We start from the raw sequence: 15,510 nt of genomic DNA, 5'->3' as shown, positions 1-15,510 counted from the left end.
TTCATCAGATTTTTTTGGTCAAAGCAGCAAAAAAAGATTAATGAGTTACAAAAATACAAACTACTAGGTTTGTTGGGTTTTGACTATTTTATCTGTTTTTACTTTTTCTATTATCTATTCTTTCTAGGTGTGCAAGCATGTGTAAGTACATAAGTGCAACCATGCAAGTGCACAAGCATGTAGGTGAGTGCGCAGGCACGCAGTTGTGTGGGTAGGTGTGTAAACATTGGGTATGCAAGTGTATGCAAGCATACACTTAGATGCTCGCATGCTTAGACTCACGTGTACTTACACTTACAACACACACTTACATGCTTACGCACTGACACTTGCACTTATACCTTACATACTTACATTCATACATGCTCACATTTACATGCTTACACACATTTGCACACTCACATCCTTACATACTTTCACACACTCGCATATTTACATGCTTACTCATAAATGCTTACACACATGCTTACACATTTACTTATACTCAAATAAGAATGACTGTGCAAGTGTGTGTGAGTCTAAGTATGTACACATACATGTGTGTGAGCAGCCCTTCACAGGCTATTCCAACTCAAAGTAAACACAGTTCCTTACAGAAGTGGCTTCAAAGCTAGGGGATGATGATTCCCAAGCAGCCCTGTGAAATGTTGCTGCCAAAAAGCAAGCACATCTTTGGAGACAGTGGCAGGGTCACGTCAAAAGGAGCAATGAGTAAACCTGAAAGGACTCTCAATGGACAGATGTGGGCCAAAAAAAGCAACAAAAAGACTAATGACCGCAAAGGAAATAAACATGTGTGTATGTTTATATATATTTCTCAGTACAAAAAAACCTCAATGGATGTTTTGGAGATAAAGGCATGAGCTTATCATTTTTAAAACTGGCCTATAAAGGGAAACAAGCAAATATCCTGCCTTGCTAAACACATCTTAGAATAACCAAATGGTTGATCAAGGAAAATTCCTCTAAGAAAAACATTCAACTATCAATGGTAAAGGAGTTACTGAATGGAAAAAATCATTACATTATAGTCCTCAAGAATTAATGCATCTAGACAATGATAATCTTTGTTAAAAGTTTTAAATGAAAGTGAGGGATAAATTTATAGTAAGACTAACATCTGAAACTATCGAGTAATCCTAATACACTAATAACAAGACAACCATATGTATGCTTTTCTCTGTGAGGCAATGGAAAATACCACAGCACCACCTAAGAATTCTAACCCCCATCACAACCGTCCAAAAATGTGAACTTGGATCTAATCAAGGGGCTACATCTAACCAATCTTTTCAGGCAATGCAGGTGATAGGGGACTAAGTTAAATGATAGCATAAAGCCACAAAAAAGTTTGACATTCCACTTTCAACTAAGACAAATGGAAATCTCTCTAATAAATGAATGGTACCAAAAGTAAGAGGGAAATGTCTGATAGTACTTTTTCGGGTGTAATAATATAATTTGGGCTATATTTTTAAGTTCTTTTCATGAGAAAAAAAATGAGTGTGAGGAAAATGTGATTTTCTTAAAATAAAAAGGAGAAAGGGAAGGGAAACGAGATGAAACAAGATTTGCAAAATGTTGATAATTTCTGGAAGTAATAAAACCTCATTATTCTACTCTACTTTTATATATATTATGAAAATATTCCACAATAAAAATGTTAATGAAGAGACTAACCTAATGTTAATATTCCTTTCGATTCTAGAATTTTCTGCATCTATATTCAGTTTCCTAAAATATATTCTCTACATGCTTGAGACGACATGCAGCATAGTACCAGAAATATTCCTTACAAATTATTACACTTAAAGAGCCCCAGTAATTAGAATGGCAAATGTATTATCAAGATGATAATAAAAGATTATCATCTTGATAATACATTTATCAAGAAAAATGTATTAACTAAAATCATCAACTAAAGATGACTGTATTTTTCTATGGAAAAGAAGCCAATAAAAGATCATGACCAATTCTTATATGTAGCTAGGAAGAGATAAAAGAAACCTAGAGTATATCATAAGGATAGCAAAATAGATTTTTTTATTGGTTTCTTCTGTGTTTTTATATTTTATTTATATATGATATATATACACACACATATACATATACACACACACCACTATACTTTTCTTATCATTCTTTTAATCATTTGTTTAATCCTTAAGCATTAACAGAGTGCCTGAAATACATATGCAACTTGGCTGGCTTGGCACTGTGGGATACAAAGGGAGTAACAAAGTAAGATTCTTATTCCTTTAAAATACTTACTGGATCTTCAACCTATGTTTATTATTCATGGGTATTAAAATGACTAGAGAAAAATTCATCAAACACCTGAAGTTTTTAATGAATGATTTAGTGAAAAACTATATATAAACACCCAACTGCATTATACAGAAAACTAGTCTCAAAAGCTCTGAGCCAAAGGTTCACCAGTGGCTCCACACAGTCCCCAAGTCCCCTCAAATCATGTGCAAGATGTTGCATGAATTTTTCTGGAGAGGATATCCTGGATTTCATTAATCTCATTGACCTAAAATGGTAACAATCACCAATAGAATGAAGCCAAGTTTTTTAGAAGAAACTCCTAAAAATATGAAAACACTGTACTGTACAATACCTGCTGAATTTCCATACATCTGCTTCTTTCACAAGATAAATTATTAAACTTACATAACATTTTTCCAGTGTTTGAGTGACATCTAGTGGTTAAACTGTCAAATTCAATTGCTCACAAAAGAACTGAAAAGTGCTTTAAGAAATAAAATTTAAAATGGCATCACGGGGCTTGGGGGTGTCACTCAGCGTCTCGGCACACACTTAACATGAGCACAGCTCTGGGTTCAATCCCCAGCATAAAAATAATAATAAAGACTGCATCACAAAGGAGCACCTGGCATGATTTCAACTTATGATGTAAACTCATTATCGAATAAAATTTCGTTCACTATGTAATATGCTGAATTCAAAAGTTTACTAGATAAACAGAGTATTACTTTTTTTTAGTGAAATAATTATTTCTCCAAGTCTGCATCCAAACACCAGTGAAAAGCCAGGAGGGAAACAGTGCAAGAATAAAATATACAGAACCTCAGAAACTAGTGCCTGGCCTCTCCTCTCAACAGAGGCAACATCAGGAATACTGTGTTGTGAGAGGGACAGCAACAAGAATTGGAGAAATACTGAAACACTACGTACCCAGCATCCCAAGAGAAGGAAGCACAAGCCAAGAACTCTAGCTAACAGTACAAACCACTGTGCAGTTCAGCTCTCAGGCAGCAGCAAAAGCATGTACCAAAAGGATCAGGCCACAGAGGAGGAGATCCCATCACCCAGGGTATGGACAGGTCCCAAGTTCCTGCAAAGGCCCTCTATCCAGACCCTTGAGGATTCCTATCACAGCAGAACATATCTCCTAGCCACTTACAGAGGGTTCCAAGCACAAAGATGCCACAGGGGTTAAGGGCAGCATCACAATACAGCCTTGGCCTCTAGCCTGTCTTCCCCTAACTAAGCCACAAGGCAACTCTCTTCTCCATGTACCTTCCACAACACCCACCTGCTCACCTCTCCCCGACGTTGTCTGCTCAAGGGGAGCTGCCCTTCTAGGGAGAAACCACCACAACCCACGGAATAGTTCTGAATATATGATCAGTCTTTCCCATACAATACCTACAGGTGTCTAAAACAATAGTCTGAGATTCACTTGGGCCTGTTGCCCAACACTGCTGTTCATTACTCTCAATGCTATTCTTTCAGCACTAACTAGCACACTGAATGTGACACCCTTCACTCATTCTTCTGTTGATGGAATATGGATATGGATTATTTTAAATGTGGGGCTGTTATAAATAATGCTGTCAGTATGTATCTACTTGTGTCATTTGGCACATTGAGTTTTAAGGTAATGATGCTGGGTTACAGGTAGAAATGTTTTCAGCTTTAGGAGACATGGCCAAGAAGTTTTCCAGAATGGCTACATTCATTCATACTCCCCCTAGAAGCATCTAAGAGCTCCTTCTCTCCAGTACTACCACAACCATGTAGGATTGAGAGACTTTTTCATTTTTGCCCATCTGGTGACCATTTTTGACACTTCACTTTTCTTTTCATTTGCATTTCCATGACAACACAGCATTTGGAATATTGAACAGTAGAATTTATATTGGGCAGACTTCTTGGATATTATAGTCTGCTTTCAGATATTATAGCAATTAGCAAATCTGTCACTCTTCTAGTATATCCAGGAAATAAGTATATGTGTAAGTACATGCAAGTATGCGTAGGTGACTAAGAACCTGATGCAAGTCACCATCACCTCTCACATTCTACACTAGTCTGAGTCTACCTTACCCTGTCCCTGAAATAGAGTGATCCTTTTAAAATATAAGCACAACAGTGTACCCCTCTGTTCTCAATCCTCCAGTGGCCTCCCATCTCATTTTGAATAAAATCCCAAGTTCTTATCACATCTTACAACAAATCTACATCATCTAGTTCCTGACACTTCATCTTCTACCAGTCCTCTCATCAGCCCTATATTCACCCCTCCTCCTTCCTTGAAATGGGCAAACCACACTTCTTTTACCTCTAGCCTTTTGCAAATGCTATTCACCCTGTCTCAAACACTCTTCTGCCAGATAGTTCACTTCATTTCTTCAATTCCTTCAATTCAGGCCTCTGCTTGGATGTTTCCATCACTACAGAAAGTTCATTTGGACAGTACTTAGACAAATAATTCCTCTAAATGCTCCAATACCACACCATCAGCTTCTGCTCTACCAAAGCCCCTCTCCTTACCCCAAGTTTTTGACCCTAAAAGCTTTGGTATTTTTTTATGCATTTTGACTCTTGACTCTTTCCCATTCCAAGGAATAAAAATACATTACCAATTGACCATACTTCACATTAACAGGATAGGTAGAAAGCCATTTTCAGTATTCAAAGTCACTCATATAAGTAGTACAATAGTAGTATTCACTTCACAGAACTTAAAATTATTAACTAAACAAGAAAAAATTCCCAGTATTAGTACTTGAAAGAAATGACTGATTGATACTAGAAATATCCTTAGTGCATGAATCAGCATCATGAATCAGTTATCAAGAAATAACTGACAACTGGTGAGGATGAAAACAAAATCAAGGTGAAAAGCCAAAAGAATTTCAATTTGAATTATATAGAATGATTCAAAAAGGCCTTGTATTCTGCCACACCATCTTCAATAACAGACAACTGTTGTAAATGAGCTTAATTCTATCCAGATCTTCATTTTACAATTGCCACAATTCCACAAAGAAAAATTAAGTGAAAGTCAACATAAAGCTGTATGTTCTAAACCACGAAAAAAAAAAACAATCTTTTTTGTCATTCATAACATGTCAGTAATGAAAGAAATTACCTCAATAATGGGTGTATTTTCCTGGAGCTCAGTTGTGTGCGAAGCCAGCAAACCAATTACCCGAGCAACTTTGGCCCGTCTGTAAATGGAGAGAATACAAACTTTGAAAAGAAGAGTTGGGACCAAAGAAGTCAATACTAGCTGTCACATGCTTTAGATATAAGACTATGAAATAAAAATTCAGTGTAATAGGACAGGCCTATAATCCACACGTACAATGCCCAAAGAAACCATCCCTCATGTATAAGGAGAAACTTGGAACAACCATGTCCTTTGTAATGCTATTTTGTTGACAAAATTTAAACAAGCTATGGTTAATGATGAAACGGAAAATGGACTTTTGAAAAGGCCTTAACCTGAGACGAGAGAGAAATACTAATTAACCCTTTTATGTGAGTACACAGGCATTTGGCTTAAGGTCTCTATTCCACTTTTACTGAGCTAGTGAGTTTCTATATAGGTGGTAAATAATATGAGCACCGTTAAAAAGATTATTTGTATTTTAATTAATCCTATTCAGTTTTAATGATGCATTTCTTTGGCATCTAGCAAAAAATGAAGTTGATAAATAATTAAATTTCAGACCTCGGTGTGGTTTGAAATACAGGAAATTAAGACTTTTTTTCACCAGAAAAAAAATTGGGAAGTTGATGAGAACCACATTTAGTGACACCTGCCTGTTTCCTGGCTCATCAGCATGCACTAATTTTCACAGTTCCTTAAACATTCCCAGGACCCATGCTACTCAGAAGTAGCATAGAGAAAATGTGCAGTGACACTTCTGACAGATAATTCTGACGGAATTCAATTCTCTTAACATACGCAGATAAAAGTCCTAGCCATTTAATGATTACCATCCCACCTCTGAATATAAAGACTGTACTTTAAAAGTGATCATTTTGAAAAAGATTTGGTAGGATATTATACCAACTTACAAAATAAAGAAGCTTCCAGTCACCAGTTTGTCATTGTTATGCCTTGGATCCTAAATGTCTCCCAAATATCCATTAGTTAAAAGGCTTGGTCCCTAGCCAGTGGCACTACTTTTAAGTTTTTTGAATGAGGTATTTGTCACAGCAACAGAAAGCTGACAAACAAGGCCATTGAGTAGCTGCAATTGCAACCAAGTCACTTGCTTTATTTCCACGTGTGCAATTCAAACAGGTAGCTGCATTAAGATCTAGTTGGGTTTTTTTCACAATTGTAAAACAAATGCTTGTTATCAAAAACTCACCAATGAGTAGACAATATGAAACACAAAACCTGTTTTCAAAAATAAGCTCAAAAATATTTATGAAGGGCTGGGGCTGCCTGGTACAGTGCTTGCCTAGCATGTGTGAGGCACTGGGTTCGATCCTCAGCACCACATAGAAATAGATAAAATAAAGCTATTGTGTCCAACTAGAACTAAAATATTTTTTAAAAATTTATGAGACACTAAATCATTTCTCAATCTACAAAATTAAATATTAAAGACTAGATTTACTCATCTAAAATACAATGTATCACAACATGGTAATATTTCCAATTTCCCCAGAAATAACTTCAAATCAAATCAGAGAAAATACCCTACCTAAAAACACTAATACTTTTCAACTATAAACTTAAAGTAATAATGACAGTAGTCCTCAGTTTATAACAAAAACTTAAATACAATAATACTCTATATACAAGACCCTCACAAGCCTGTCGTTTTCAGAATTCAGGTTTCTTCAATATGGCCACTCCAGGTTCTAATGCCCTCCCCAACTCAGCACAGTCTCCTAAGAACCATCCTGTATCCCCAAGAACATCTGGGGCAGCAGTGTCCAACAGACTTCCATGTAATAACAGGAATGTTCTATGACCACACTCTTCAATGCAGTATACACTGAAAACATCACTATTCGTGCACATAAAATATGCCCGGTGCAAGCAAGAAACTTAATATTAAATTTTATTGAATTTTACTTTAACAAACTACATGTAGTTAGTGGCTATCATATTAGAGATTAGAGCCGATTTAAATTTTTGTAGTTACTGTTCATTTGTTTACTCAATTATTATCTACCTCCCTCAAGGTCAACCCTTAAAGTCAATGAAGGCAGAGCTTTGTTCTGTTCACCATTGTGAACACTGAGACCAGTGCTTGGAGTACAAGTATGCCCTTTCTAAATGTCTGCTAAACAAAAATGATCACACCATCAAAAACTAAGTTACTACATGTGTTAGCAGGAAAGGAGTGGATAAAACATGGCTGCACATTGCAGAATTCAGAAGTGAAGCAGAAGTGAAAGTGAATTAAAGGCTGAAGTGAAGTAAAGCAGAATTCAAGGCTAAAAGCATTAAATGAGAAATTTTCTTATAAACTAAAAACTGTATGACCTACAAAAAATATAAGGTATGATCCCTCATACAACAAATAACAAAGCATGAAAGTAAAGCCAAAGGGAGTCAGAAATTTCAATCTACTTCTTCCCCAAGCTCAGCAATAAAAAGTGAGCATACACACATTCAAGCATCCATGGTAAGACCAACAAGGCTAATGGAACACATGTATACACCAAACTCTACACCCTGGAAAAAGATGAACACTCTTACTCAATGGAAGACTGTACAGGACGGTATCGATGACTAAGAACCACATGTCCTATGCATTGTCTTGAGTCCACAGTGAGAATAATTGGGGCAACAGTGCCCTGAGTAGTTATTCATCTTTTATGTGTCTGGGTCTTGGTTACCTCATAAGTTCAGAAGGACTAATATGTACTCCCTCAAGTTGTAAGAATCAAGGAATATAATCCACATGCAGAAACTATCTTGGAGTCTGAATTGAACAGGCTAGCTACCATTATTGACCATATTCATGGCCTAATTTTAAAAATTGATTTTATACAAGACCACAAAGATAAATTAGAACACTCCCACAAGCAGAAATATTACATAGAACTCACTATTATAATAAAAATAGAGAAGTGGAAATGATAAGCAAAAAAGCCTTGACACCAGCAAATTTAGAAGCACTTCTGTGTATATTATACAATAAGTAAAAAATGAAACCTCCATAAATCACAATCATGTTAGCGGACTAGACACTAATCCCTTCAAGAATCTGTTAAAATAGAAAAATTATTTTAACTCCATGATAATTAGAAACAAAGAAGGGCTGAAAGTGGAATAGAAAGTCCCAGATGACAAACAATCACACAGCAAATAAAAGAAACCCCTAAGGCCGGGCGTGGTGGAGCATGCCTGTAATTCCAGCGACTCAGGAGGCTGAGATAGGAAGATTGAGAATTCAAAACCAGCCTCACCAACTTAATCAGGCACTAGCAATTCACTGAGACCCTAGGGCTGGGGATGTGGTTCAGTGGTTAAGCACCCCCAAGTTCAATTCTCAGTATAAAGAAAGAAAGAAAAGAAAGAGAAAAAAGAAAAAAGAGAAAGAAAAGGAAGAGAAAGAAAAAGAGAAACAGAAAGAGAAACAGAGAAAGAGGAGAAAGAGAAAGAGGAGAAAGAAAAAGTGAAAGAAAAAGAAAAAGAGAAAGAAAAGAGCAGAAGAGAAAGAGAAAGAGGAGAGAAAGAAAGAGAAAGGAGACAGAGAAAGAGAAAGAAAAGAAAGAGAAAGGAGAGAGAAAGAAAAAGAGAAAAGAGAAAGGAGAGAGAAAGAGAAAGAGCGAGAAAGAAAGAAGAGAAAGAAAAAGAAAATACACCTGTCCACCAGCCAACAGATCCCACCTATTGATACGCACGTCCTCTCCCATAAAGGAGAAACACTAAACAAGCATGGAGGAAACTGGTGTTACCACATTATACATCATTTAATCATATTAAGAATAAAGTATCGTCAAGCATTTGAGAAATAAACAGCATTAAAAAGCAGAACTATAATGAAAAAGAAGTGACCTACAGGTTCAAGAGATAAGCGCACAAGTTTTATAATACTAATGCCTTACCTTAAATATTAATTATTATATTTAATCCTAATATATCTCAAAGGATTTTTTTTAAACAGTCCTAACATTTATCTCCAATACAAAAGTATATTTCATACCAATTGTAGGCAGGAAGAAAGAACAGAGAACAAAAAAGTAAAAACTTTCAAAAATGATTATTAAAATTAAAATTCACTAGAAATCCTAAAAAATAAGCCAGGATAAATACCAAACTTGATGACAGAGAGATACTGAACAGCAAGCAAAGAGCATGGCAGTTCTTCAAAAGATTGAACACAGCATTTCAACTACTAATTACATTTGTGATGAAAACATTTAAGTTCAGACAAAAACTGGCATATGAATATGAACTAATACTTACGAGATGGATGAACCTTGACCTACAAAAAATATAAGCCTGCAAAATGACAGAAGTTAGGCACAAAAGGCCACATACTATATGATTCCATTTATTTGCAATGTCCAGCATAGGACCAAAAAAAAAAAAAAAAATCAACATAAAGTAGGTAGGTGGTTTTCAGAGGCTAGAGGAACAAAAGGGGTACAAGGTTTTCATTGGAAGATAAAAATCTTCTGAAATAAGATAGCAGTGATGGTTGCACACCTTTGTATGTACTAAAGCCCAAACTCTACACTTTTAAAAAGTTGATTTTATAGTGAACTGTACCACAATAAAAAGGACAAAGTGAGAAAGCAAAAGAGTTTGAGAGAAGAGTCGGACAAATCCCACACCCATACTGCTCCTACTTTCAGGAGCAGAAAAGGATGAAATGGTGGAAGGAGCTAAGAATTTAGTAGAGCAACTGCTATAACATGTTTGTAAAAAGATTCCTACATATGGTCTGGTAAAAACTTGCCTGTCCTGGAATGAAAAGAAAAGTTCAGACAAAATAAAGCAAACTCAAACAAGATACACACAAGTTGAGGTTGGCCCCAGTTCCTGCAGATCTACAGTCAGCACAGGGGAAGACAGCACAAGTCCAAACTGTGGCATGGAGGTGAATGTGGCTGCAGGGGCAAGACCACCTCCCTGAGCCACTGGGTCTGAGAGAAACACCTAAGGAGGCAACTACTCCAGAAGCAGAGCCACCGACAGGCCTTCTTGGAAAAGTAAACAAAACAAACCTACAGAATAATGAAATTTGATCAACTAAGAAGAGAATTTGATCATAGAAATGGAGGAAACGTTCTAAAAAGATGAGCATTTAGGGCTGGGGTCGTGGCTCAGCGGTATAGCGCTCACCTCGCACATGTGAGACCCTGGGTTTGATCCTCAGCACCATGTAAAAATAAGTGAAATAAAGGTATTGTGTCCAGCTACAACTAAAAAAATAAATATTAAAAAAAAGATGAGCATTTAACCACCTCATCTTATTCAGATGTAAAACTATTACTAAAAAAAAAATAGGAAAAGTACTTCCCAAAATTCATTTTTTAAATTTTATTTATTTATTATTTATATGTGGTGCTGAGAATCAAACCCAGTGCCTCACACATGCTAGCCAAGTGCTTTACCACTGAGCCACAACCCTAGCCCCAAAATTCATATCTTAATGGACACTTAAGTGGCTAAAACAGTCTCAAAAAATGTGGACTTTTCACAATTTCAAAACTTAAAACTACAAGTAATCAAGACAGTGTGGTATTAGCATAAAGTCAAAGATCTAGACAAATGGAATGGAGAGCCAAGAAATAAATCCTCACATGTATGTGTAAACAATTTTCAACAAGGGTACCAAGACCATTCCATGGGGAAAGGCAAACCTTTTGACAAATAGGTATAGGTAAAACAATATCCACACACAAAGGCAATCAAGTTTTACCCTCAACTTACACCATTTACAAATACTAATTCAAAAACATATCAAAGATCTAAACTTTAAAACAAACTATAAAACTATTAGCAAAAAAAAAAATAGGAGAAAACTTTATGGCTTTGGATTTCACACTGACTTTCTAGATAAAGCACAAACAAGCAAAGAAAAACTACTTGAATCAAACTTCATCAAAATCAAAGCCTTTTATAAATCAAAGATCACTACAGCACAGTAAGAAGGCAAAAAACCCTCTGGACGAAAGAAAATATTTTCAAATCTCTTATTTGATAAGAGTTAATACCCAGGATATATAAAGAACAAAAATAAATTACTCAATTCAAAATTGGGCAAAGGACTTGAACAGACATTTCTCCAAATAAGATACAGATAACCAACAAGTACCTGAAAAGCTGCTCGATATCACTAGTCACAAAAGAAATGTAAACCAAAACCATTATCTCCAACTGGAAGAGCTACAATCAGGAAAATAAACAAAGACCAGCATTCATAGAACATGATTCACAATGGCCAAAAGGTAAAAACAATGCAAGTGTCCAACAGATGAAAAGATACATGATATTAGAACATTATTTGACCTTAAAAAGGAAGGAATCAAATTCTATCACATGCTATAACTTGGATGGACCTTGAGAACACAAAGCTAAATGAAATAGCCACACACAAAAAGACAAATATTCATACTTCTACTCATATAAGTACACACAATAACCAAATTCATAGATATAGAAAGTAGAATTGAGGTAACACACACAGGTATCAATAGAGAGAGAGAATGAGGAGAAACTTTAAAATTGTATCGTGACTCTAATTTTGTTTTCCTATATGCAGAACAAACTTGGAAAACTGAACAAAACTAGAAGCATCAGTTTCCTTATTGAAAAAGAAGGCTCCAATCAGAGGACTTGTCTACCTTAATATTTATCATTTTCCTCAAAACTGTTTTACAGTTAAACTTCAATTTAAAAAATGAAAAACAGTTTTAAAGCAGTACTTGGAAAGAACTAATGCCTACTCTAATGTCACTAGGGGGCACTCCATTCAAAGATAGAAGCTTTAAACAAAAGTATTTTAATAAAAATTTCAATGGTTCCTTTTCAATGAACATACAACAAATCTCATATTAAATGCTCAATTATCACCTTTTTCTTTACACCAAATTTTACTTTGGGAGAGTAACATTGGAAGATGCATCAGGGTGATTAATTACCCTAAAGCATTTTGTGCACTTTTCCAGCAGGGAAAAACAATTACTATCATGCCACTACCACAATTCACAAAATTCTTTCACCTCCCTTTTCTCATGTTTCTCCTAACAATCATGAGATAAGTATGCATGATAATAAGAATTACAAATTCCACACCCCCAATGTATATTAAGCACCCACTAAAATGTACGTGCTGTAAAAGATTTTCCACATATTTAGTTTATCAGGTAGTTACACTATCCCCATTTTACAAATAAGGAAAGTGAGGGTCAGCAGTTAAAGCAATTTTCCCAGGGGGAAAATCTGTAATCCACCACACCCAGGTCTGCCTCTGTCCTATGCACACTCCCCAGGAAGCAGAGACTCAAGAAGATTTCAGCATTTGGCTACGTCTCATTGGCAGCCAGAGCCCTGAGCCCTCTAATACCTGATGCAAATGTGCTTTTCACTCTGGCACCCAGAGTCCATAAAAAGTGCACTTCTTCCCTCAGGAGTTTACAGATCACAGGAAGCTATGTGCTGGAGTACATAAACAAGTAGCAATGGGAAAACTCAAAGGAGTGTAACAGAAAACACAGAATCCATTCCACAATGAATACTCAAGAGTAACAGTCGATAAAGTATCTAGACATTGCTTAGATAATCCCAGAATTGTGTTTATAGTAGGATAATGTCTATTTTTAAGTCTTTTTAAATGAACAAATCAGGATGCCTCCAGAAATTGCATTTAGACTCAGCACTTGTTATAAATATGTATTTTGTAATAACTTCATAAAACCACAAAGAACTCTTTAAAATATAAATGTTACTTACATATCCCAATTTGGAGCTATTCGCAAATGCTGGATTAGCAACTGGAACTAGAATTTTAAAAATATACGTTTAATTCATGAAACGGCACAGAAAGGGATGACTAAGTTAACAAATCAGATCTTTACACAGCTAAAATGTAAATTATACACCAAGAAAGTAATTTACAAATATGCAAAGCACTGAGTACATGAATAAAGTAAAACCAAAAACTAAGTAATTTAAGTTTTTCTTACCATTTAATGTTACTTTATATTCCACTCCCACCTGACACACCAACTATCAAAAGAAATCATTAATACTATCTTAATAGTATTAATGCAAAATGCACTTAATTTTTTTTTTTCAAGTTAGTTCCCAAATGAGGTCCCTTACAGAAAACACCTCCAAACCACTGTAATTCCTCCCAGAAGAGGACTTCAAAAGCTCTGCCAAATCCCTACAGGTTTATTAATAAGCCAAGACATTCCAAGCAACAATATTTCCAGGGGCAACAGAAAATAAGTCTAGACCCTTGAGGCCTCCCTTCAATGTCCTCTCAGAAGCCTTGGCATTGACCAGGTTGGCCCAGTCAAGGGGCCCCATATTCCAAAGGACAGTTCAATGCATGTGTGAAAAATTTCTTAGAATTAAGTTACATAAAACAAAAGCTGAGAATCACAAAAAAAAAAAAAAAAAAAAAAAAAAAAACCCACACCACACCTTGAAATCACCAATTACCCAGTGTTTTTTTAGGCCAAAAATTAAAATATGGATAATTTTCATGAACTTAAGATCTTGTAATCTCCAACAGCTAAGCACATGAAGGCAAGTTGTAGGGATTCTAGAAAAGGCTTTTGCCTCACTCTACCTACCAGGGGGGAATGGAGTAGCCTGGTGGCTACCTCCTTGTGACCAGCCACCACGCATAAATAGCAGAGGAGATTCAGCTTAGCTCGGGAGGCCGCTGTGCTCTTCTCAGTGGAGTCAATCTGTGAGCACACTTGTTGCAAAAAGTCATTCCAATCTTGGTCTTTCAGAAATAACAACTTGTCAACTGCAGAGGGAAAAAAAAAAAATATATATATATATATATATATATACTTTTAGTAATATATTATGTGAAAAAAAAGTACTGCTGAAAACATGAGAAATAAAACAATTTTGAGAGCAAGGATGAGGACTAAGAAAACCTTAACACTGTCAAACCAAAAACACTCCACAAATGACACTACTTTTCTTTGTCCTATAGTCCTCATCTCCATCTACCCAAGGAGACTTCTTAACTACTTCAATGGAAAGCTGCTCAAAAAGGCAGGCAGATGAGTAAAGGAGAACTGTTCTGCACCTAGGACTTAACAAAATATAAAGTTAGATAAAGTTGTATTTCAAGAAAACAAGATAGCCTTTTTATCTTTCTATCAGCCCAGCCCTAAAATACTGAAAAAGCCCTAGGTTCTACAGTTGTTAAAACATGCCCATGAGGGCTGGGATTGTGGATCAGTAGCAGGGTGCTTGCCTCGCACTCTGGGTTCAATCCTCAGCACCATATAAAAATAAATAAATTGTGTCCATCTACAACTAAAAATATTTTTTTAAAAAGTGCCCATGAAATTACTGCTCACTGTAACCAGGTTTATACAATAGCTGGAATCACCTAGAATTCCTACCTCCAAGTCCCTATACAAACAAAAGGCAAAGGCTAGAAAATGATACCATCTAAAATGTGCAGACACACATGGTGGTGCATGCCTGAAATCCCAGTGGCTCAGGAGGCTGAGGCTGGAGGATTCCAAGTTAAAAGCCAGCCTTAGCAACTTAGTGAGGCCCTAAACAACTTAGTGAGATTTTGGTCTTTAAAAAGGGTAGGATGTGATTCAGCACTTAAGCACCCCTGAGTTCAATCTTCATATTAAAAAATGAATTAAAATGTGCATACTTTCAGCTGACCTTTTTAAGAAAGATAAACTGGAAAAATAAATTTATAAATAACTCAAAGAGGAAAGAAGAATGTTATTCAGATAATATTTCATAAATAATCGTTGGCACTGAAAGCACTATGAACAATATTTTGCTTCATTTTAGTCTTTCCAAAACAACCCTCTGAGATTTTGGGGCTTTATTAGTTAAGGTGACCTATATAAAGCATTAGTTGGTTTATTCAAATTTAAATACTTTATTTTGAATTTACTTCAAATCATAAATACTACATGACTATAGTGAAGAATTTTCTCCAAATTTAGCTTAACAACTTGAAGTATCATTTGTTCAGCTTCTTCAATCAAGTGAAGGTATGTAAAAGTTTCTGGTGTACACTCAAAATTAAGACATTCATTAGC

At 35.8% G+C, this 15,510-nt stretch overlaps 1 protein-coding gene across 2 annotated transcripts in view; it reads right to left on the bottom strand.

Moving 5' to 3' along the window:
* Ulk4 (unc-51 like kinase 4) overlaps nt 1–15,510 on the bottom strand; it is a 496,824-nt gene that overhangs the window by 437,171 nt on the left and 44,143 nt on the right. For both annotated transcript variants that reach the window (XM_040290054.2, XM_013361299.4), the window contains exons 15-17: nt 14,047–14,228; nt 13,196–13,242; nt 5,405–5,483 (exon numbers count right to left, since the gene is read on the bottom strand). In XM_040290054.2, coding sequence (XP_040145988.2) covers nt 5,405–5,483; nt 13,196–13,242; nt 14,047–14,228 — 308 coding nt within the window. The remainder of the gene's footprint in view (nt 1–5,404; nt 5,484–13,195; nt 13,243–14,046; nt 14,229–15,510) is intronic.

Source organism: Ictidomys tridecemlineatus, chromosome 2 (genome assembly GCF_052094955.1).
Source record: "Ictidomys tridecemlineatus isolate mIctTri1 chromosome 2, mIctTri1.hap1, whole genome shotgun sequence".
Lineage (NCBI taxonomy): Eukaryota > Metazoa > Chordata > Mammalia > Rodentia > Sciuridae > Ictidomys > Ictidomys tridecemlineatus.
This window is presented reverse-complemented; position numbering and strand designations above follow the sequence as displayed.